General features: G+C 33.8%; 1 protein-coding gene across 2 annotated transcripts; it reads left to right on the forward strand.

The window, feature by feature from the left end:
* Positions 1–219: 219 nt before the first annotated feature.
* On the forward strand, positions 220–22,645 carry LOC145680451 (uncharacterized). 2 transcript variants are annotated; one of them, XM_081750997.1, is made up of 2 exons: positions 220–363; positions 15,371–22,645. In XM_081750997.1, the coding sequence occupies exon 2, from the start codon at positions 15,398–15,400 to the stop codon at positions 17,066–17,068; it is 1,671 nt and encodes a 556-aa protein (XP_081607123.1). In that variant the 5' UTR covers positions 220–363; positions 15,371–15,397; the 3' UTR covers positions 17,069–22,645. The 2 variants fall into 2 exon arrangements, with proteins under 2 accessions (XP_081607123.1, XP_081607124.1); XM_081750998.1 differs by lacking the exon at positions 220–363 and adding an exon at positions 370–524.
* The last annotated feature ends 3,767 nt before the right edge of the window (positions 22,646–26,412 follow it).

The following is a 26,412-nucleotide window of genomic DNA, read 5'->3' on the forward strand; positions in this document are numbered from 1 at the left end:
GAAAAAGCAAAAATATAGTTTCCCCAACTTCGGGACAAGCAATTATCTAGGGTATTTTTTAACAAGCGCGCTTTTTTTTTTTTTTTCTTGTTCGTCACATCAGCTTTAGATAGCTTGCTCTTGTTCACTTATTTGGACAAACCTAAGGAAAATACTGAACCGCTCCAGATCGGCTTAAGTCGTGTTCATTCGTTAGTATTTCGTATGCTGAAGCGCTTCGTGTGGCAACAATCGTAGTAATCCTACTCATGCTTCAAGCGTCGAATTACTTCCTACTTCCGGTAGGTCACCGGTAGATGGGGGTTGTGGTATCGGAGAAGTTTGCAAGGTGTCATAACAAACAAAAAAGTGAAGTGAAGAAATGTAAGTGTGGTATTATTTCCAAAATTATTTGTAGTTTACTTTCATGATTGATTGTATGCATTTTGAATTCAAAATTTTCTTGTGAGTATAGTAGGAAATGGTAGTGTAAGTTTAACATGTTGGCATCGGAGGAGACTTGGAGTTAACAACTTACATGATCGGTAGGTACTAATTGTAGCAACACAGGAAAGTTTACTTTAAAAAAATCCTTACCTGGATACTGGTAATGTAGATATATACTTTTATGTGAAGCAACAAAAAGCATATAGCTAATCAGATCTATGAATGCATGTAAAAATTAATAAATTCACTCTTCGATTAAATATGTAACGAGCTGGAATAAAGTAGGCCGGATTTTTTAATTTTTGCATCCCGGTATGAATTTGGTTTATGGTGTAGCATTTCCACTAAATAAATTGATACGACAATGTCGTTATTTTAAGGAATAGGCTAGGGTATAGTTGAAATAATAAATCATATTTAGTTACTGAACAAGTTCCTGTTGTACAGGTAACCAAGATTACCAGAATGGCTTCCCTATTATATACAATTTTACTTCGAAAAAGTGCTTGTACGTTGGGGTTAGCTGTAGTGAGTTTCGTAAAGCAAAAGAACCTTTCATTACCTAATGAACTGTACAAATGTATGTTTTCTTCAAGTACGTGAAAGGAAACTAGAAGATTGTAATTCAATGTTTATAGTAACTTTTGCCCATCATATTTTGCTACCCATAACAGATTCCAGATCCGTATCAAGCCCGATTTGTTGGGGCAGAACTGATAACTGAGAGGGTGTGACAAAGACTTCAACGAATAGCCCGAAACTGTTTATTGATGGGATTTGTAACAGAGCCGTAGCTCCTTTCACAGAGACCATATCATGGTGACGAGTAGTACATAAATGGTTAGACTATGAAGGTTAGCCTAATGGTTAATAGAAGGGGTTCAACAATTGTTTCTAAAAAATGTTACAATTTCGGTAATTTCTGTTCACATTAGGTTAGGTTAGTTTGGGTGAATTTGTTTAGATTAGTTAGGTTTCAGTATGTTATTGTAGGGGTCCAGCATAATTTTCCAAAAAGATAGTAGAATTCCGCTTATTTCTATTAATATTAGGTTAGTTTAAGTTAGTTCAGTTTAGGTTACATTTGGTTACGTTATGTTAGGTTGAAGGACTTGCATGATCCATTTCTCCTGTGAATTTTATGTTTTTTACGTGCTTCTGGAAGCGTACATTTGATTTGCCTTTTGCACTGAACTTACCATTTTCCAAAAGCATGAGACTGTAGTTTCTGTTCGTAGTAAATGATGTATACCTCAATGGGTGTTTAATCCGAAGTTGGTCGTCTGCCTGGTTTTCGACAAAAAGCATAAGGTTAAGTTAGGCTAGACCAGAGATAAATTTCCGAAGTTGGTCGTCCGCATGCAGATTTCCCTCATTATCAGCGTATTGTTTCACAAACTATTACTGTTAAGGACATATGCAGGGCAACGTCTCTGTATACCTGGAGCTATGTTCAGAATAGAAATATTCGGTTCTTTTCCACAATCCAACCATGCGGTAACCTTGCACCAAGTAGTTCCCTCCACTTGCCAAATGGTTCCATGTTTATAATCGCATATATATATATATATATATATATATATATATATATATTTAAAAAAAAACATGATTTCCGTTCTCCTTACATATTATCAGTCATGCATACGAGCAAATTCTCCATTTCTTTCCGGTAATTTTTCAAAATTTTGTTAGAAACAGACTTTGAACTTAATCCCCTCAATGCAACTAGCTGCTCTTTGCAGGTGTATCTGCGAAAAGCATGCCTGGGATACTTGTCATGGTGCAATAATTTAGGATACTAAGGTAGGGTGCTCTTGGAATCGGAAAAGGCCAATGGGAAATGTTTGGTGCATCTAGCATTAAGTACAGTATATCATTTTGCTCCAGAGTATGTAAAATGGACTAATTGAGTTCTGTTAATTCTACAGTATTAGTGCTTAACGAAGAAAGAAAAGAAAACAGTCCAAAGATGACACATAGCACTCGATGGATGTCATTGAACTGAAGAAACCTGGCTATGCACTTCAACATAGAAGCTCATTTTTGAGAAAATGGATAAAAACTGCTTTTCTGTAAACCTAAAAGTTGATGCTGCACAAGTACCAGACTACCTATTAAGGTTCCGGTTGTGATACTGTTTTGTCAAGGTAACCCTAATACCTCTATTATGATGCTAGCAAGATGACAGTGTAGCTAATAGAATAAAGCCCATTAACTCTTCGATTCCTGTTGAAACAAAATGTTGCCCAAAGATGGAATAACAGTCGAATCACTTCTAGCTGAATAAAATGGCATGTTTCGGTCTCCTTTAGCTCAGTAGTGGAGCGCTCATCTTTGGCGCCTGGGGTTCCTGGTTCAATCCCAGCTCCCTGGTTCAACATGATGAGCTTTGTGGTAAGCAAACTCCATGTGCGTGGATTTTACACTTTCTTCATTCCACCATTATCATTCATCTCATTACTGTCTCAGCCTCGGTGCATGATCATGGGACGTCAAAACTTTAAAAAATTGGCATGTTTTTGGATAAATTCTCGTGCGCACGTTTCCAGAAAGTCGAGGAAACGTGATTTTCATGGTTCTAGAAAATATAATTCGTAACCAATCGGATGCGGTTATTAGTCGATAGCTCTGTTCGAATGAGAGTTGAAGTGAATCATTATTTTTCTCTAAATAATAATAATAATGAGTTTCGTTGCTTTTTTAAATTTAAATCACTGGAACTTTTTTATTATTATTATTATTTTCAAAAATTGAATAAAATTTAGATGATTCGTTTCTTAATTGGTAATCTACGGAGCTTCAGGTTTCTTTATTGAGTGATGTTATAATAAAAGCAAAATAAAAAATTTCCCGATATATATGTTGTTTTCGGCAGAGTGTTTCTCACACGTGACAGTTATTCAGTAACAGTACAATATTCACCCAACATCTAAGAGCAGGATATTCGAAAGCTCTGAGACACGTGTCTGATTACTTCAGATGTTGAACTTATATACCACGTTTCATCTTTCTAACTTGAGAGGCTTGTAAGACTCTCTTGCTTTAGTAAAAAATTTAAATTTCCCATTCCCCTTAGATTTATGCATTTTAATTAATGTGGTATGATGGAATCCCAGCTTGAGGTAGGTGCTGACTACGTTAAAAAATGCATTTCAAAATGTTCAGCTCATTATATATAGGGTCAGTGAGGGTAATTATGAGACCCCTCTCATTAATCCTAGTAGATCAGCAGGTATAGGTTAAGTTGAATTTGTTCCTTGGGCTTTCGTTTCAGAGTTACAATTTTTTTGTTGTTTTGTCTCATTTTGCTTATATAGAGGGTAATTATGAGACTCACGCTTGATTTATGGATTTGAGAAATAATTGGAATCTGCCTCTGTATCCTAGTAGGCTGTGTTAGGTTCCAGAAAATCTTTTTTAACTGTAGTTTAGGCAATGTTATAATCTTGTTCCTTAGTAACTTTCAAAATTCTGGACCTACATTACTTTGTTGGAAATAGCCTAGGCTGCATTCAGTAGCTATTTCCACTTTCTTTCTCAGTTATTTTCTTGTAACTCAGCCAAATATTTGTATATCTTTATGTAATAAACACAAAATAACGAAGACTTTGTCTCACAGTTAAACTTCTTCGTACCTCAATATCACATTCAGAAAGCTAGGAACAACAGATGTCTCGTAATTAGCCTTTCGGAGGGAAATTATGGGACAGCACAAATTTGACATTTACTTATCAACTTTTGAGATGGCAGAAAATTTCTTGGTAGCAAATTCTTAGTCTATTGGCACCATAAAATGCTGCCTAGGTTAACTGCTTTCAATGCAAATGTAAGGTGAGTAATGTAAAAAAAGTTGTGAAATCTCTATCATAATTACCCTCACTGACCCTATAAAATAGACCTTTCGTTTTCGGTAAAAAGGCTTACGTGTTACCACGATAGCTATGTGAAATTCTGATCTAAAAATAGTGAGAATCGAATGTCAAATGGATTCAGTCGTTCTCTTAGAAGTATTCTGTACAATAGAAAATTATGAAATTAAGTATGGTGTCAAAAATTCATGGACCATTAACTTTAATCTAAAAACAGACAGGAAATCTTTAAATTTGCATTACTAAGATCCTACGTTTGTTCATGGAAAGAGTATTTCGATGCCTCCAATTCTCTTGGTTCCTGCCCACCAACTGTGAGCAGATTTATTATATGTTTACAGACTTACATGTCATGAACACGTATTCATGTCTTTAAAGTGGATGTGTGCGTAAAGTGCGAAGAATACGCACTGACCTCTGATATGAGCTATTCTTTGCATTTATTACACGTCAGGACAGGGTGAACAATCGGTGGACCCATCGGTGCGGAAGTGCATCCGTGGAAGCAAGCACGTTACCGATGTTGAGTGTAGGAGTACAGGAAGACGTGCGAAAAATACGCATCAACTTGTGCTAGGTGATCGTTACAGTCTGACTTTACATTACAATTGCATATAACTTTCCAACACACTTTCTATGTCTACTAATCACTTACATATTTGACACCTAACGTTAAGTTCCTTATGTATTACTCTTGCTTTGTGAGGTACTAGATTTTATATGTGAATTCTCCAAATTAGTGGTCCCATGTCAATCTGCACCGTACTATTACCACACGGGATGAATTAATAATAAAAGAATTATTTCCGCAATTTATTTTTACTTTTTGCTCTGTTCCTAGTGTATTTCCTGTTTTTCACAGTACATTGCATTTACTGCGGCCACAAAAGTCTCCAACGTGGACAAGATTGGTTTGTATGTAATCTGTATAAAATGGGTGTGCAAGAATAGGGGGAGGGGGAACTAGCTTCTTAGGTATATTAGATATGAGGTTCGCAAATAAGTTTTATTTTTTCCAGTTTTGTAGCAGGAATCATTTGAGCTGATTGTCACTGGTGTGCGGAATGAACGGATTTCTATTTACTTTATTCTTTCGAAGCTAGTGCTGTAATTTTATTTCGTTCTTTTTTCAAAGTATTAAATTGTATTCTACATGTAGTTTTCGGTATGTTCTTTATGTACAAAATCAAGCTGAGTCATGCCATGATACAGGATTTCGTACGCATTCCTTTATGTCCTGATGGAAAGTAGTACCCGATCGATCAGTATCATTAGTACAATACTACTTGTATATACGTTCATTTGTTGTTTTTAATATCGTTTACACCCTGCTCTTAAGTGAACATAATCGCACGTGAAGCCGGCTGCTGCAAATCTTATCTTTCCCATCCCTCCTACCACCAAGAAAGTGTGACACATAATGTGATATATATATGTATTAGCGTTTATTTAAAGCGGCATTGCATCGCAGTGTGCTACACAAACGAAAAGTTATATCGTAAAATGCAGTACAACTGTGGTTGGTCACAAAAAATATAAAAAGTCGTATAGTTTTTGTCTTCAGGATATGAGATTTTTTTTTTCCCAACTGATCGAGATAAATCTCCCCTCGAGTTCATTTTTCTGCCCGACCCTGTGCAAAACTTATTTTTAGTATTTCATGTCCACGTAAAATAGTAAAATGAATCACTAATTTCCATTTCCATTGTTTATGAAAATGCTGTACAAAAAGTGTAAATTGCAATTGCAGCATATAATTTGGGAGGTCGTTACGCGGACCATAAAAAAAGGACACATTAACTTTAAAAGCTCAGAGAATAATGTGGCCTAGGATCGAAGTGTGATTAGCATGTAATGTTTTTTGATTTACTGCTGGTACATTATCTTCTGATCTACTTAGTATTTTCCCCAACTCCGTCACATTCACTCTTGAGATCATTTTTGAGTCAATGATTGCCAATTAGCGTCTCGCTGCACGCTAGAGTGTAGCGAAATTTTAGAATTTAAAAAGCCTGAACCTTTTAGTACTTAGTTAAACTTAATTCTGAAACAGACTGTACTATGCTACGCCTAAAGCGGTAGAAACAGTGTTCAGTACTACATAGTCAATATTTTTATAGCTAAACTTACAGCCTTACACTATTATTATTATTTATATTATTAATAAAAAATGAAACAGGTGTCGTCGATGTGTCGTAGGCATTTAGTAAAGTGTGTTGTTGGTCAGAAAAGGTTGGAGCAGCTGACTTGATTCAATATACGGTAACGTTAACACAACATGTTATTATGCTTAAATAACGAAATGACCGTCAGTGTAGTGTTTCGTCCATCTTTTTTAATAATTTAATTTAAATTGTGTCAGTTTCAGACGTTCAATTCTATTTGTGACATTTAAGGCATGTAGTGGTGAGTTGAATTGCTAAAAATTATGTGAAATAACTTAACCAGCTCAATGAAAAACTATAAAATTAATCACTTACATAGCATCCAGTATACTATTATTTGTTTATAATTAAATTACACATAATATTTCAACCAACTCTTTGATCATGAGCTCGTGCTATGTTGTACGTAAGGAAGAAGATATATATCTAGATCAGTTGTTACTAGAAACTCTTAGAAAACTTTTTTTTTTTTTTTTTTTTTCAAAATGCCCATAAATATATTCTGCCGTGAAGGTGAAGATTAACCTAATTATTACATAATTTTCTTTCCATATTTAGCTAAATAATTTCTGTGCATTTTAGAAGGTTTTTCCAAAGAATTCTTCAGTGTATTTTCGATTACACAGGACCGCATAGGTTCTGTTGTTTTTATAATTTTAAGTGTTTTATATGTATTCGAACATGCTGAAACCGAAACTGGCACTAGTTTTCTCATATCACGCAAGAATTTCTTACAATTCACGATTTATATATGTTGATTGTGGTATGCATGTTTAAGCGTAATTCAAGTGATTGACGCTAGATGTCGCTAGCACGATGAAATTATCCACGTGGTAATAAAGATGAATGTGCTTTAAATGTAGGGAAGTTTAATTGTTGCCTGCATGACTATTTAAAATATTTTTATATCAAACCTAGTTATCTTATTTCAAATAAATTTCATATTTAATTGTCGCAAATCTTAGATGTGCTTCAATGGTATGAAGTATTAATCTCTTAGGTTAGTTTTGTTCTGTAGTTCGTTGAATACTGTGTTGCCATGGCATCTCGTGGTTGTAAGAATAGGCCAGATGTATTTTGTTACATCTGCGATGAATTTGTTCCAGGCAAACAGAGACAGAAAATTACAGATTTTGTAAGAACAGCATATTTCGCATACTCTCATATGAAACTTGGAGATTAAGATAAATCGTGGCCTCCACATAATCCACTTCTTGGTCCCAGACTTAATGAAAATAATCTTATATTCTTTTTTGTCTGTCTGCATTCACATTGAACAAAACATGTTTTGTTATTAAGTATAATATGCGCTTTAGTCTGCTAGGAGGTAAGAAATAAGGTATAATAAAGCAGTATTGAATACGGAAAAAGGCCCAGATTTCGACATTGATTTGTAAGAAAACCTTACGTGACAGGGAAAAATGAATTCATTATTCGTAATCAGCTAAGAACAAAGAATTAAGTTTACCAATTAACCAAAAAACATGTCAATTAACAGCCCTGTGTTAAGGAAGATTAAGTTTTTTTTTACTAATAACAGCAATAGGGTTCTCATGTGTACAAAGACAAAAGTGGAGCTTATCTTCTGAATTATAAGTTGACAGGTTTACAATAAGTCAGTTATGCAGTTGCGAAAGAATAATAAAATAATAATTTTTATTTTAAGTAGAAAGTTGTTTTTAGCATTTGTAGGGACATGTTTTCTAACAGCTGCTAAATTGGCGGCCCTATATTAAATATCCAATTTATATAAATTATTACATATTTATTATTATTATCAGCATGAGTACATTTTAAGCAAGCAATGAGTTACACAATTTTTTAAATGAAGAAACAAAAAATATAGCAATTCTTCTATGAGAGTCTCACTTAGGCGCAGCCCCTTTTCTTGATGTAAATTCACTGAAATTTAAAATAGAATCTTGCAATGTTAATGTCTACGGAAGTTGCAAATTTGTATATATACAGAAGAATTATTATAGCTTCAGTTCTTTCTTAATCCGTGAGGTACAGCTTTAGCAACATGTTAGGGATTTATGTGTTGCTATGCTACTCCTGTCTCCAAAGGTTACAGAAATAGCCGTTTGTTTATTTTATTTTATTATTAATTTTGTTAACTTCAAAAAAGATATTTAAATATTCAGTTTGCTACGAAGTCTTATTTCAGTTTTATAACCTTTTCAACAAAATATACTTAGTGATTCTGCTTCCAAGGGAGTGGCTTTACCTGGTGAACAAAGTCACAGATTAAGTGGTTGAACAGGGTTCTTACAAACACAGTCAGAAGTAAGTGTTTCACTTTTATCTCTAACAAAGTTCATTAAGATAAATCCATAAATGAAAGAATAAGTGCACAATCTAGGTACAAGCGAATATTTGTTTTGCAAGAGTTTCTATTTGACGAAAGATTGATGTTGAAATTTGATTTTAGTATTTAGTTCATAAAGTGATGAATTGTATATGAAACTTTCCTGAGAGTAGAATGTTTTATATCATTCATTCAGGATGTCTACTGACGTGGAAAACATTGAATTAACTTGGAATTTATGTTTGTACTTGGAAAACGTGGAAGAGGCCTGGAATTACCTCAAGAGTTACTATAAGTGAAAAAGTTTGTAAACAGAACGCTGCAGCCTAGTTGTTGCGCACCTAATCCTACATTTCCCCACTCCCTTCTCCGCGACGATGATGTTTTGCAGTGTTGCAATCTGGAGGGAGCGGAATGGTCTGAGGATTTTCTACGACATTTGAGTGTAAATGCTGTATATTGACTGCACTAAATTTTTAATGCATTTTAATATTTTCTCTTTGAATATTAAATGAATTAAGTATGATTAGGGGTATTCCTTACCAACGTAATATATGAATTAAAAGGTGGAAAAGTTCGCAATGAATCTTAATGAAAAATAAATAAATAAATGATAACAGAAATCACCTTCTAAATGTTTTCCATTTCTCCTTCAGTTTCACTCTCCCACTCATCTGAGTCTGTATCGGCCGATGAATCTGAGTCTGTATCGGTTTCACCAAATCTAATTATCAGTTCATCTACACGCTCACCCATAAGCCCGTCTGTTTCAAAGTAAGAATTTTCAATTTTTTTCACGTGTTCACAACATTTTACCCATTTCTGTGGTGAATATTCATTAAATAACTTTCTTTTCATCCAGTGAATCAGAAATGCATTGCCTTGCTTTGCTCTTGATCCCCCCCCCCCCACACACACACACAAGTTCAATAGGATTTAAGTCTGCGTGGTAAGGTGGAAGTCTTATTATAGTGTGCCTCGTGTTTATAAATTTCTTGTCAATCGCGTATTGTTTCACATAAGGTACATTTTGAATTCTTAAGAAAAATTGTCTTTTGTTCATTCTCCACAATGTATTTACTCTATTGTCCGCTTCAATTTCGGTTTCGTTTGTAGGTTTGTCTGTCGCTGATAGCCACTGTATCATGTCGCTTTTAAGTGAAGACATAGATAGTCTTTTATTGATTTGAACATTGTGATAACTGGCATCATCAACAAACCATCGACAACGATCAACGACAACAACGCTGTTTTCGGGAAGATTAGGAAGTAGTTTTTCACCGATCCATTTTGAAAAATTTCTACTGTTCATGTCATCATGATAATCTCCACTTTTTTGCTTAGATTTGAAGAATAATAGAGCATTATCAACAAACCCAAATTCCCCTCCTGCATGGACAATAATAAGACGTGGCCCTTTTCCAACAGTTTCTGTTGCACCTATTTCACTCTTACTTTGCCAACACGCCGGTACTGAATGTGATGCGTGAATGTAGGTTTCATCTCAGGCCGGGCCCGTGAATTAATAATGTGAGGCCCGACTCGAGTTAGAAATATGTGAGACCCGACTCGAGTTAGCATTTAGGCCCGACCCAAGGGCGCCGATTTCTCTGTAAAGTTGAGGGGGTGGCATTCAGATGCAGAAGGTATATACATGAGGATTTTAAGACAAATTGCATTCAAATTATGCCAAATAATGTATATTCATAAATACAATAGGGGGCCCACATGACCTTTGGGACCTCGAACGTATAACTAGGGTGATAATTAAATCAAATATTTTAATTGCAACTATGCCAAATATTTTGATCCGCACTTCTGGAAGAGGAACTAGCTGAAATAAAAGAAATCGTTGAACAAAGTTTTCTCTACTAGTTATCAGTTGTTATAGTTTTTTTTAACACAAGTTGTATCTTCGGCCTTGGAAGTTGAATAATTATTCATTCTTACTCAGAAGGATGGGGGGCGCAAAATGTTAAACATTATAACACTTGAGACATAGTTTGTACTAACAATAGACTGAAAGCAGCTTATTTGTTGTCTTATATTGACAAAAATACTTTTGTCAACTCGTCTCATTGAAGTAAGACAGAAATATTTCCCTTTCAGAAAGATGCGCCCCCCGTTCTGTATTTGCCCCTGGTTCAGTATCGTAATGTTCTAGTAGGCTCGGCTGTCAGTTCAGTCTTTAATGTGGAATCCAGAAAATTAAGTCATTTGCCTTTTGGTTTCTCTTCGTTATAAAGCTTAATAACGAACATACGCAGAATATACTACCGTAGAATACGAAGAGCTACCACCGCAACGCATTTTCAAAAGCGGGATTAAATGAAATGGACCACTGATATGAGAATTACGAGTCGATACTGTAGGTATATGGCTACACGGTAATATTTGTCATTTATTTTAGCAGGTGATATTTGTTGAAGCATAAGTTTGCTGAGTTAGTATCACTGGTACTTTCAAGGCCAGATCAGTGGATGGAAGAGTAGTGGGGAGGGTGGTGGAATACGAAGTGCTCCGCAGCGATCTGCGCATCTTGGTTTGAAACTTGTCGAGTTATATTTTCACTACATATGTCCAGTTTCCGTAAAAGCTTATGTTTTGAGAGTACGTGGATGATGACCACGGCGTACCTGAACTGCGACTTTTACTGCTTCCACTTATGATAGGTTTATTTTTTCTTATTTCTTTGTTCTTTCCTGCGGTAGAGTTCCCATAGGCCACAAATGGAATATCTACCTTTTTTGACAATTTGATGCATATTTTATATTATACGTATACTTCCCATGTAGTATAGAAAGCCTTTTTCTCATTTTGATTCGCGTGTATTTATGATTGGTCAGTTTATGATATGTTGTATGAGTAAATTTTTTAAAAATGAAGTAACTAGGCGTTTTCCATCCAAGAAAAATATACAGCAGCATTTATATTAATTAACATGTGTTTCGAATTTAAATTATTATTATTGTTTTAGAATTTCCTCGTGTATTGAAACAAAATACTACTACCAAGGGATATGAGGCAGACGGCAGTTAAAGATGAGAACTCTTGTCATTGTTAGTTACACACATTTTTCTCAACTGGCCTTCGAGTAGAGTTTAACAGTAACAACTTTTCTTTGTTTAAAAAATATGGATCTGGAAAATAATATAAATAGACCTGATAAATCTGGAATTTAAAAACAAACGTTTAGTAGATAACCTGTTCATTTTTCTCTATCCGACGTATGACGTCAAAATACATTTCTGCTCTTGAAGCAGCGATTTGAGAGAAACAGATAGTGAATAAGTGTGTGTGTGGGGGGAGGGTACATGGAGGGAGAATGGAAATGTACACGTAGGAGATGGAGCAAAACCATCTGTCATCGATGCTTTTGTTTACCTGTTACCACTGCTTTAACAACGTCTAACTTCTACATTATCTGTCCATGTGGATTCTGAGAATAGAAGCACAAAATGTCATGTCACAGAGACTACTATATATTTGTAGTAGTAGATTTCATTGTACTTTAATACGTTAACGTTTGCATGTTTGACGCACTAATTTATATAAAAGAGTATTTTCCACTTTTATATAAATTAGTGCGTCGTGGAGTTGTAGTTTGCTGTGATATTTTATACTTTTTTGTTCCGTTTTTCTAAGAAGCCTATTTCTCTGGATTATACTTTGAAATGCTACATATTCATGTTATTATTCTTGTATTCCAACTTTTAAAGTAAAGATTAAATGGATTAGTGCAGCAGTTCGAGGAATAACATGAATATATACTGGTCCAATATATAGATTGTATCGAAAGTTCGGGGCCATAGGCAACCCATGGAGAGAGGAGAATTTCTTGAAGATAAATGCTTTTCAGTTTTTTCTTTCTTTCTTCAATTGTAGCATCCGTTCGGGTTCCATACTAGTTTAACGCTTTATGTTAAATGAAAAAGTAACGTTGTTGGTGAACGGAATCGAAGTATTATAAGTTCCCTCACACAACATTGTGCACGTTGCCTATGTGATTTTTGCGTCTCCTTACATTTCGTCCGAACAACCTGTTGAATTGGAAAGGTTTCATTTCCATTTAACATACTGTGTCTTACCAGTGTGAAACCCGAATGCTTAGTACAGTTGAAAAAAAAATGCTCCCATTTTAGATTGAAAACTACTTTCCTATTTTTTCGTATCTATACTCATATCGGAGTTGGCCAATGGCCTAGAACTTTTGATACACCCTATACCTGTCCAGTAGAGAGAGAGAGAGATCTGCTGGAAAAAGCAAACTGAGGTTTATGAGATGTCGCAATTTAATGCTGCTCTCTGCTTCAATCATATTTGGAGATTTTAGTTGTGAATTATATATATTCATTAAACTTTCTCTGATTTACTAGGAAATCTTAGCTAATATTCTACTGACTTGAACAGTAGAAAAATTAAAAACAGATTTTCCAAGCAAGGATGCCTTTGCATATATGAGAATTAACTTATGGTTACAAATGCATATATGAGAACATTGGTCATAATCATTGATCGTAATACTCAACTAATGTAAGATGAAAGTTCCTTATGGTTAAATGGATAGCATTCTAACTAAAGATGTGAGGGCTCGGAAAACGTACCATTGGTTTCTTTTTCTGGCATTTTTCTTTCTTTCTTTCATCAAGCTTCAATTTACTTTCCATCTCGCTGTTTCCATTATGATATGAATGAAGTAATTAGAATTCTAAAAAAGGATAGAAGTCAAGGCTAATAGAAAATCGGACACATCTTAAGGATAAAGTTAAATTGCGAGCTTCTTGTATTCTGTACTTCAAGGAACAGGTTGTAGTTCCGTAATGCAAGACAGCTTAGGCAACATTCAGACTTTTTTTTTTTTTTTGTTTGTTTGTTTGTTTATTTGTTGTTGTTAGATTAATAAGTTCAGTGGTACTTGTAATAAAATCCAACTGTCTTATTTTGTTCTTCGAACTTAACAATATAAATATGAACTGAAACTTCAGTAAGTTATATGTTCCAATTAGTGTTTGAGAAGGACGAAGCTGTTTTTACGATATCACCAATGTTGTCACTACTCATCTTTTATCCAAGGTTTTATAACTCCATTTCGTGTTTATGAAAAGGAAGATTCTGTTTCAAACATATTAACACAATACGACTTCTCGCGTATAACAGTAAAGAGGATACTACTATACTGTTCTTACAAGGTAATGGAATAAGCAGCTTATTTGTTTAAATTTGCAGACAGTTCTTACTCAGGATCTTCAAACCGAATAATGGATAGCCCGTTGAAAAAGTTCTTCCACGGAAACGTACCTTTAGAAGAAAAGTGGGTGAAAATAACTCTCGTGCTTGTTTTGTTTCATAATTTAACAGGCATAGGTAAGATTGGGAGTAGGCAACTGAAGCAATTCCACTTATAATTTGGGTTACACAAATTAATCCTGCAGGTGGGGCAATGGGGGAGAAGGACCTTAAAAAACCAAGTCAGCTGAACCATAGATCACTTAAGGAAAATTAACATTTAAAAAGACCGTACTCTTTAAAACGAAGTTGCTTCAAAGCAGATTTATTTATTTATTTATTTATTTATTCATCATAGACCTTTATCACATACGTAAGTATTGAAGTGTCCTACATATTATGAATCAAGAACCTTTTAAATGAAAGTTAAATGTCCATGGGTTTTCTTGACTACAGTGTCTCTTTTATATTATAACTGTATCTAGCTCATGGATCATACTACTATTGTAGCATGTTGTGTGTGACTGTGCATCCTGAAAACCCCAGTCAGAAACCTTGATGTCTGATTGTTAAATAGAGGGTGCAAAAGTAAGTGTGAATAACGAGGGAGATTTGAATATATTACTTCAGTCTTCTATTTCACGTCACAGACAGGTTGTTCTGAACAAATGTAAGATTCTCTTTGCTAACGTGTAACTTATATATATATATATATATATATATATTCCATAAATTGATAACCTGAAATCACTTGTAAAGTTCTTGAATCTTAAACGTGATTTCTTGTATCTTAAGGCTATTTACCGTGCTCGAACAACGTTTTAAAATTTAGTAAAAAGTGGGAAAACAATTAACAATATCGAATATTTTAGAAAATGAACTACCTGGTATTTACAAACTGCTGTTCAATCAACCAAGAGATACTTTTTTTTTTTTTTTTTTTAATTCCCTGAAAGGTCTTAATGAGGTTTTAAATCGGGTTCCCGCCGGGAATCTAACCTGACTGCCCTGCACTGCACTAAATGCAAGTACGCTAACCATATAGCCAAGAAGGATCTGCTCTTTGTTTATCTAAATTTAATTCATACTAAAATGTCGCATTTTGAAATAAAGTGATATTACAGTGAAATCTCCCCTACCGGACACCACCATAATACCATACCGCCTTTTTGTCGTGGCAAAGATGTATGCATTTTTACGGGAATACCCCTTATGAATACGGTCAGTCCTTTACTTCCAACGATTAAGTAACCTTCCCATAGTGGACAGGAATTATTCTCAGGTCGTACGTATTTAGTACAGAAAAGCACTCTCTTCCGTAATAATATTGAATATACATTTATCACTTGTATAATTTATCAATATTATTGTTTCAGGTGCATGCTGAGGTGATCCTGTAGAGGATGAGTGAGTCGGACCGCTGTTCTACTAATGGGACAGGAGATAATGAAGTTGATTCTGGAACACAGAATGACGGTGGAAATGAGGATGCGGAACAGGACAATGAAGCTGACCAATCAAGTGGCCGCGGCGACATGCAGGTGGATAGGTACGGAGATTCAGGACAGAGCCCAGGCGAGGGACCGTCTGGTGCTGCTACTGACGTAGACAGTATTACTAACAGCAGTGGAATTTTGAACACCAATTACGACTCGAATGATGGTTCAATACCAGTGTATAAGTGTGATCAGTGTGAATATGAAACTTTTAGCCAAGCGACCCTTCAGACTCACTCGCGGTGCCACGACACAAGAAAGATGTTCGAGTGTGACGTGTGCAACATGAAATTCTCTAATGGTGCTAATATGCGACGACATAAAATGAGGCACACAGGGGTTAAACCGTACGAATGCAAAGTTTGTCAGAAGAGGTTTTTCCGCAAAGATCACCTAATGGAGCACTTCACTACACACACGAAAACCCTCCCCTATCATTGCCCCATCTGTAACAAGGGCTTCCAGAGACAAATCGCCATGAGAGCCCATTTCCAGAATGAACATGTGGGTCAAAACGACATGATTAAGTCTTGTCCCTTGTGTAGCTATAGGGCTGGCTCTATGAAAAGTTTGCGTGTTCATTTCTTCAATCGACACGGCATCGATCTGGACAATCCGAGCACAGGCGTAACCACTCCTGTAAATTCGCAAACACCTAAAGAAGTTAGTGCGTTAGCTCGTAGTTTGGGTTACGACAGCATTGGCGATAACTCCCGGTCCTCGCCGGGAGATCCTTCTATGCATTTAGTGCCTCCACATTTTCTCACTCCTCATGTTGAAATATCAATGGCATCCAGTGCAGTTTATCCTCAGGATTCGTCCTTATACAGTTTTCCTGTAGACTCTAGTTTGGTATCCCGTACAACGTCTGATGGGGAACAAGGTGGATCTCCACGACCCAATGGAGGCTTGGAATGTCCCTCTATTTCTCCGTCCGGTTCACCCCAGTCGGATTCGAACTCAAATACTCCATCCAGTAGCCATGACAAGGGAAGAGAAGAGGATATAACACCATCCATTTCGCTCATTCCTATCAAGCAAGAACCGAACGAAGACTCGAATCCGTATAATGGTGAAGGCAACGATGGAAAGAGTAGCAGTACATTCCAGGAAGGAGTTACGAGCGGTTCCGTCAATTCCCACCATGGGAGTGATATGCAAGTTCACTCTGATAGTCCCGTTGAGGGACAAACCCATTCCGTCCCAGGACCATCCAAAGCGACATCAAGTAGTGTTTCTCTGATCAAAGTGTCTCCGCTTAAATCACTTCTCAGGGATGATATCAAGAGAACACACTCAAGAAACCGGCCTATAACATCCCGTCCAACATCGTTCATGGAATCCCAGGCCAATGGTACAATTACTTCCACGGAGCAGGAGCCCTCTCATATACTCTCTGCACATAAAAGGATACTTCAGTGCATATACTGCGGTATTATCTTTCCAGATCAAACTTTATATTTTCTTCATAAAGGCTGTCATTCAGATAGCAATCCTTGGAAATGTAATATCTGTGGGGAACAATGCTCAAATATTTATGATTTCAATTCCCATCTTTTAAGTAAAACACATCAATAGCATTATGGAATATATACGAGGTTTGATTATGAGTCATAACAACATACGATCTATTCGAGTTTAAAGCATCAATAGGAGGTTGGTTTAGAGGAAGAGGAGAGTCTTATCCCTTTTTCTCTGAATTTTCAAGTAGTTTTTAAAAATGGGTTCTCTTTCATGGAATTTCTTAAACTTATGAGTGTTCGCTTCCTTAAGATGATTTTTAAGTTGGAGAATACTGTATGGAAATCAACTCATCCTATTAAAATTTCTTTGCGAAAGATGATTTATTAGAGGGAGTGTTTTCAAGTGAAACTATGATATAAAAGAAGACTTCTTGTTGAGAGATCTCAAAAATATAAAATATGTGATATCTTTTAATCTGTAAAAGAAAATGATGATTTATAATAAGAATCATAATACAGAAATTTGACAAAGAAAAACTCGTGAGCTGTGTAAACTGTAGAATTTCTTTTGAAATTTGTGCAGTAAAGGGTCACGTTGGAGGAAAAATAAGTTTGAATTCGTACAACCATTTTGTTTCTATATGGCCTTGTTTTTGTATTCATAAATACAGTACTGCATTAGTTTGTCAGTAAACAATTTCACATTTCAAAGTAACTAAGTATTGATACGTCGGACCAAATCTAAAGATAGATTATTATTACATTCAGCTTTAGAAACATGAAATGTATGAGAATACTACTATAGATAATAATTACAGCTATGGTGCTTTAAACTATAATTGTTTAGTGCAAGAAAATATTTTCGTGTATTGTTGTTGTGATTAATGATCGAACTTCGTATATAACCACCTAAAGTCGGAGTTTTACATGATATGTAGTTCGCGTTTAATAATGTTAAGTAATGATGTCCATTATCGTGTTATTATCAAACACCATTTGATTTGATTAATTAGTTGTCTATGGTAATGTTAACTATTCATGATGATACACGTTGTATTTACAGTGATGTCTTGAAGTTCCAGACAAAAACAAAAGAAACGTTGATTTTGTTATAGTCTATAAGTGTTTATATCATCCTATCTTGTAACGTCAGTGAATCATATGTCGCAGTATACTGTGTTTGTCTTCCATTTTCTTGTTGCTTTTTTTGTTAATACCAAGAGAAATTTGTTCTTTTATTTAGAAGGAAAATAGTTTGTAATACATGCCAGCCGCGTTGTTCCTGTTTATTTTTATTATATAACTATAGATTGGATCAGCATTCATTGTTCCGTGTATACAGGTTGGCTATAAAATCTGGAATTGACTGAAGCAAAACATTAGTCGCTCCAGACGTCTACCATCTTTTTTAACACACTTCATTAAATGTTTCACTAAATTCTCTTCAATATTTTAGAATACAGAACAGCCATTGTAGTTCTTATTATTTCCCAAAAAAGTTCAAAATCTGAATTTTCTCAGCATACACCTCAGATGCAGGGTGACAATGATGTCCGTTTCCTTTAATCCAGCGACAGGAGGACGTGTATTCAACTAATGGTGTAAGATTTGTACACCAGTGTTAATTCTGATACTTTATAGTCATCCTGTATAACATGGTTAATAGTTTTAACGATATTGTCTAAAAACTGTTACTAATGCCTTAAGTAATATTGATAGTAAGACTATTGTTATTATTGTTAGTTCAAACAAAAGCATATCATTTAACACTCTGATGGAATATACTTGGCTAAAATATTACCTGTAGCTCTTTTAAGCTTTTTTTTTTTAAACATATAAAGTATTGTCGATAGAAATATAGATTTTGTATCATATGTAATTTCATTTTAATTCTCCATCCAAATAGATTAAAAAAAAATAACTTGGCGGTATAGTTCTCCTATTTTGTAAAGTCCTTGTTATCGTTTTGGCTACAGTAAAGAGCCATTGCTCGTTTCGTAATGCCTGCTTCCGACATTTTTACGCTTCTCATAATCTTCGATGTCTTAAGTTTATTGTCGTAATTTTACCGTACAACTACTAGTACTTGCGAAATATTATGAAACACATTAGGAATTGGTTAGTGACTTTTTAAAGAGCTTGATAAGCGATGCTATTTGTATTTAAATCTAACACTATATACTTTGAAGACGTATTATTAAATAATGTTTAACATGTAACTCGTAGCATTTTTAAAGTAAGGGTAAACTTTGCAGCAAAATTGCGTTAGGGCTTAACATGGATAAGGTGGGTATGTGCAAGGAGATCTCTTAAAGGTAAAACGAGTTCTTCGCATTATCTTGTTGACTTACAGGATTTCACTTAATCTTGCTTTGTACGTAGGAGACTTAGTAAGAATGCAGATGATACTGTTTTACCGATTTTTTTTTCTCTCGACAGCCCCCTGTATTTCATGTATTCAGGTGCATTTCTGTAATTATAGAGGTATTATGTCTATTAATGATATGAAATAAGATTGTTAAGGATAATAAACTACCTCTGGTTAGCATTCAGGCAAACTCGTCGTCACAAACGTGGCAACAAAGCATTAGTAGTTGAGTTTATTTGGCAAAAATCAGCCAACAGCAGAGGGCTGAGCAGAGAATAGAACATACTGTACTGGGTTTGATTTTTTTTAAAAAATACTGATATCTAGAATTGGTCTTTCTTTTGATCGCCGATGGGACTTTACAGAATGGGATTACTTTACATTAAAATAATAATAATGAAAACTAAAAATAGATTATCTTGGTTGAAGGGTAATGAATGTAACAATGTTGGTTGTGGCTAGGTGGGCTTTCAACATATATATATATATATGCATGTCTGTTGGTAAATAGAGTGGGATTAGGTGCCTTATTGGAAGTTGTAAATAATAATGATAATTTGTTATTTTTAGGTGTATATTTCCTGAAATTTGTTGATAAGTCCACTCTTTGTTGCTGATTGTGTTTAAAGAATTATTAATTATATACATTAAGTACGAAGACGTCCAAATTTAAGATTATAAGTGCTCCGTATAGGACGCTTTTATTATTATTTTTTTCTCAAAGCTCAATTATCTAGAGGAAATGTTATTTCATAAAGTAATATGTGAGTGTGTGTGTGTGTGTGTTTGTGTGTGATGTGTTTATGTATATATAAATAAATATAAGTGACGAAATGACTTACGTATGTTGAAGGTTTATAAGAAAGATATTTTTAATTTTTTTTTTAAAGTACACCAACTTCTCGGAAGTATAATGAATATTTTATTTTTGATTGACTCTTAGAATTTGTTCAAACCTATGTATATTATGTGGAGTTGGTGATTTTTCATAGTTAAGCAATAACTCGAATAGGTATGTACTTCGGTGGAATTTTTTTGGTAGAATTTACTGTACTTTTATCAGAAATACGAAAGATTATATTTGGAGAGAGACAATAATATTTGAGGTCTTCTTTGTTGATTATAGTTATTTATTAAATGTTATAATGCATAGTTATATATGCAAATATTAATATAGTATATATATGTATATCTATGTAATCGACTTCGTTAGACTGTTAGATTGCATAATTCTATATTTGGAAAAATATTTCTGAGTACTATGGGCTTCGAGTGTGTATGTGTTGATACGTTACTAAAAAACTATTGAAAAGAAAAACAATGTTGTCATGTCTTATATCACTACGTAGATTACATTGCAAGTGTTATATTTTTTAGAATTCGTATTTTATTTGTTACATTTTCAGTAATAGATCTAACATAATGTTTTTTTTTAATTATAACTTTTTCTTCTGCAATAGAAAAGATAAATTTAAAATAATAATGACTGCTCTTACTTGTACCAAATGTATGATGTGGCAAAATCATTTTGGGTAACAAGGAAGGTGAACAGATAACAAGTACCGTAGCAGATCACAGCTCCATTTTTCGTGTTTGGTTTTGGTTTCATTATTGCTGTTTCAAGCCAGCAACAATTCTACAAACTTGGAGCACTTTTGAAATATACTTGGTTCATAATGTCTTTTTTTTTTATAACTGGATATATAATACTACTCTTGAGCTTGATTTAGAAAATATAACGTAATCTTATTAATCCGAGCAGAATAATTGAAAAGCGCAGTGTTGCTAGGAAAAAGTCACATCACTTGGGCGAAGAGTAAGCTACACGCACTTTCTTAAAGAGAAAGTTGTGTTGCTTCAAAATATGTTGAAAATGGCATAATCAGCCTGGTCCAGCGAAGACCTACAGATCATATACGGACCTCTATCTTTAAATAATAATAGTAATAGAAAAATCTAAGTTGTTCATTTTGGTTCCGCAGAAAATGTTCAAGTATATCTGGCCAACGTACAATCTTATAATCAATTCTAGACAAAATATTTCATAAAGTAAGTGAGAAACAGATAGATTGATCTCAGGACAAAATCCTTTCTTCGCGTCTTATTTTTGTTTCATTATTGCTGTTTCAAGTCAGCACTCACTTAAGTTTTAGCCATGAATGCGTGACTTTTCTATTTTTCTGTCATAACTTTAGACAGTATTCCCCAATGCCAATGAGTTAGAAGAAGAAAGAGTTTTACAATCATAAGCCCGGGTTAATATTGTGTAATTTTGTCATTATTATTATAATTCACCTTTCTCATAGTTAGAGCCCGACTTACTAAAAATAATACAAAATTTACCTGTTTTCTTTTGCTTGTTTTTCAATGAAATGCAACTTACCACAATCATAGATAATGTTATTCTACAACAGAAAATATGAACCTGAAGAATTTTTAGTGTTGCCATCCATAGAAATTACAGTGTTACCAGAATAACATTTCCCCTAAAATCTAAGTTAAGGCAGCGACTAGAGGAATGAACTCAACTGTATTTGAGGGCCGCGGTTGCTCAGTGGTAGAGTGTTCACCTCTGGTGCTTGGGGTCTCGGGTTCGATCCCAGCCCCCGCCAAGTGAACTTTGTGGTGGACAAACACCGTGTGCGTGTCTTTCCTCGGGGTTCTCCCGTTTCCTCCCACATCCTCCATTCCACCATTTCATTCATTACTCATCATCACCGTCTCCTTTAGCCTAATCGGCATAAACGTGGGACGTAAAACTCAAAGATTTCATTTCTTCTCATTTTTCAACTGCATTTGATTACGTATCATGTTGTTCTGGTATTCTGTGAAATACTCTCCAAATTAACATTATTATTTAATTTTAATAACAATTAAAACTATTTTGTTTATTACAAACTAAATACAACTATTATTTAAAAAGTAGTCCACAGGATACCAAAACAACATGATATGTAATCAAATGCAGTTGAGTTCGTTCCTCTAGTCACTGCCTTAACTAAGAATTTGGGGGAAATATTATTTTGGCAATACTGAAAGTTCTTCAGGTTCATATTTTCTGTTGTAGAATAAAATTATCTATGATTGCGGTAAGTTGCACTTACGAAAAACAAGCGAAAGGAAAATGGTAAATTTTGTCCAGCAATCTCTCTTGTCTTCGTTAGTAGTTGTGGGAAAACTCAAATGGATTATTTTTTCACTTCTCAGAATTTAATTTTGTACTTTTCCGAATGCCCATTTGAAAAATGATTGGAGTTTAAACTTGTTAATGTAAATTCCTTGTACTCGAACAACTTTTCTTGTAAACAATCGTCGAACGATATATATATATATATATATATATATATATATATATATATATATATATAAAAACATAAATATTCGTCAAATGATATCAAATAAATAATAATAATAATAGTTCTAAATCTAATGCTGGTCCTTACTAGATCTTAAGGAAAAACGGTTGGCTCATGACTAAGAGATAATTGAACTATATTGGCAAAGCTGATTACTACCTCCTCTTAGTTCCAAAGATATTATTATTATTATCGCTCTGAAAGCTTTGGCAAGAACTCGCCTTAGTTTGAAGACTTGTATGTGCAAATCTTGTACAGTGATATTTAATACTCAAAGCGGTATACAGCCGCGGCAGTTACACATAAATTCAGGTGAACTTAAAATAAAATGTAATGGGTACTTCCATGATTCGAATACATTTAAATACTCAAAATAAAATAGAGGGTATCTCTGCTTCCTTTATACGTGACATATACGTTAGAAAAGAGTAAGAACTATTAGTGTATCTTCTGAAATTGCTACATAGTTCTATATTAATAACATGTTATATAAAGCTTGCAATAAAGTACACTTTTGTTTTTGTTTCAAAAAACGGGAAGAAATGGAAGTACTTGTTCTGATACTAATCTAACTCTCCTATTTAAAATTTTTAAGTGCCTTTAATTACTCTTTTTTTTAAAAAAAAAAAGTTTGAAATGTGATTTAACGTTTCATTATTAGTATTTTGTATAATCCGTTCTTTTTTGCTGTTATACTTGTTATGATAATATTTGTACACTCAGGTTCATTTGATATGATCATTTAATGATATCACGTGGTTCACAGTATTGAAATCCAGCTGATAAATCATTTTTGAATATTGCAGTCTCATTTTTAAAAATATATTTAATTTGAGGTGTGTGTATTTGAAGAAAACAAAGTTAACAAAACGTGGTGGGCAGTATTTTCAGAAGTTTTATGTAATGTTAAATCCCTTACAAGGTACCTTTTTAATGTTACTATTGAAGTGCAAAGATTTTTTCTTATACCTACTCCACGTGCTGTTCTTAGCTTGTACTACTATTTTAATAATTAAGTCGAAAAAAAATCTTAGCAATAATAAAATAATAGTTGTGGCATTGGTAAATTACCCAGGGTTCTGTCGTTTTTAAGGATTTTTTTTTTTTTTTTTGTCTCGTTTGTAAGTTTTCTGAAGAAACTTTTTGAATTTGATTTTAGTATTTTCATCATATGTTTGAATAGTATGTATTGTTTACTTATCTTCGAAAGGAATACAAAGTTTCATTACAACTCAAACTTTAGTCTTTTCATAAAGACAGAAAATTAACTTCAGTTTATTTAGGAAACATTACAGAGCATAGACGTGAATGTGTACCTGGTGCACACACTATAAATACAATTTATCTTCTTAATTGAAGAGTTATTTCAAATATTCTTTTTTCGAATATACGAAAAGATCTAGTTACTATCATAAATATACTGTGAATGATATAAACAAGGCTAATTGTATTTATTATGTCTTTTTTTCTTGAGGTACCGATTTCCGGGACATCAAAAGGTGCAATGTTATGTTTTTCTTCTTGAGACTCTGGTAAAAGAATCGGTTTAGAACGATGAAAAAAAAAAAATGGTATTTCAGTACGAATTTGATGGAAAATACATATTGATTTTAGTATTCCGACTGCACATTAAATTCATGTTTAACGGAATGTATATTTATCATAAACTTTCTAGCGTTAACTTGTAAATGGTGTTTACTTCACTCGCAATAAGCGAAAACCTGTCTACAATGTAAAGTGAATTTCGACACCGTGATATCCAGTTAATTGGTAGGTTACTGTAGTATTCATCTTGAAAAACTGTTAAGTTTTTTGTCTTTATCCAATAATTTCGTCTTTCGGTGTCCATTAAAGTGTACGGTTATGAAAGTTAGCTTTCACGATCCAAACAACATGACTTATAGATAAAGAAAGCATAGACATAAGTATATTTACACTTATTTAATGCAGATACGTTTCCTTATATTACCTGTGATCCATACATCATTTGAATTTTCTCCTGTCGAAAATTTAAGCAAAAATTTCAATTTCCTTGTAATAGGTCAGCGCAAAATAACTATAATAGTGTCCGTATCTAGTACGTTTATTTAGAACATGCAGACCTGGAGTGCTCTTGAAAATCTTGACCTACTAATGCGTTTACAATATTAAATACAAAAATGCTTTTCCGCTGATGTAGTTCGTCTCGTTGATTGGGGAAAATATATTTGTTTCTAACGCTCTCATTAAGCTTCCAATCTCGTTAATATTTTGGGAATATCATTAATTGCACATTTGATGATGTACGCCTGCAAAACACGTCAATTAAGAAGCAGAAGATTGTGTCTTGTGACTTTACAGTACTTTTCAGGTTCATGAAACGTTGAACATGGTCCAAATAGATAACTGATTTTCTGTGCAGGGAAATTCTGATATAATTCTTTTCCTTGTAATGGATAAGATAGGAGCAATAAACTACATTTGTGTTATTGTATCCCTTTCTATGTAAAATGTCTTGTAATCTTAAGTAAATTTCAGTAAGAGTGGCAACATTTCTCAAAATCTTTTGTATAATTGATAATACAGGGCAATGTGGAGAAATCTAGAACCAATGGGAAAAATGACATATGTACAATTAATAGATTGAAAATTAAAAGTGTTCGTTGGTTTAAAGAGAAAATTAATGCATATTGTTCTACTGTAGAAAGCCAGGATGGACTTCTACAGCATGTGTTGTAAAAAGTAAGATCAGGAAATAAATATCGTAAAATGCAGTTTTGATGTTTTGAAATTTCTATAAAGTGCACATGTTTAAGAAAATATGAATGTGGTATAGATAGCCAGTTGTTCCTACTGATTAGTTTACATTTTGTAAGAGGACCAATAAGCAGTACAGTTCAGCAGGTTGATCATAATACAAGGAAATAAAAAGTTGTATAGATTCCGTCCAAATGTTGATGTTTTGAGATAAGAAACAGTTAAATATATATAGTGGATTGAAGTGTTTCAGTATATAAAAATGAGCATATAAGTAAGACAAATGTTTTATAACAGCTGCTCGGATATTTATAATACTTTATAGTAAGAGAATTATATTCTGCGACATCAAGTATTTAAATTTTAGATAAAATTTATTTTAAAGGCAAAAAATAAAAAGACAAGGTTTATCTGATAATCAATCTACCGCATTTTTTTTTTTTTAAATTCTGATGTTATGAATTGATACAAATATTTATTCAGTGCACTGCAGTAAGTATCACAAATGCATTTCATTGTGTTTTATTCGTTGTATTGAGAGGTGAAGGATGGAAATATTTATTATATATTGAAATATCAAGAGAGTAGACCAGAAATGTGTTCATAGCAACATTGCTGTTTTTGTAATAAGAAATTCAAAAGTGCCCTCGTGTTCATTCAATGTCGATCTCTCATATCTTATAAAGCACGAATTCTGTAACTGAGTGATTTTTTTTTTTTATTTATTTATTTATTTATTTATTTTACGTATTTGTTTATTTATGATGTGATAGCACAGGTCTGTTACAAGAACCACTTTACTTTGCACAGATATAAAAACGAGACAGTTCATATATATATATATATATATATATATATATATATATATATATATATATATTAGTGTAAACATACAGAAAAACAATTCATATTATTTATCTTAACTGTTAAGTGAACTAAATTCACAATGTAATTTTAGAATTACCTAGAATTGAGTATTGTTGAAAAATCACTGTAAAT

Source organism: Thermobia domestica, chromosome 3 (genome assembly GCF_964235325.1).
Source record: "Thermobia domestica chromosome 3, izTheDome1.hap1.1, whole genome shotgun sequence".
NCBI classification, from domain to species: domain Eukaryota; kingdom Metazoa; phylum Arthropoda; class Insecta; order Zygentoma; family Lepismatidae; genus Thermobia; species Thermobia domestica.

Coding starts and splice junctions, on each gene's coding strand:
- LOC145680451 (XM_081750997.1), top strand. CDS start 15,398: ATGAGTGAGTCGGACCGCTGTTCTACTAATGGGACAGGAGATAATGAA.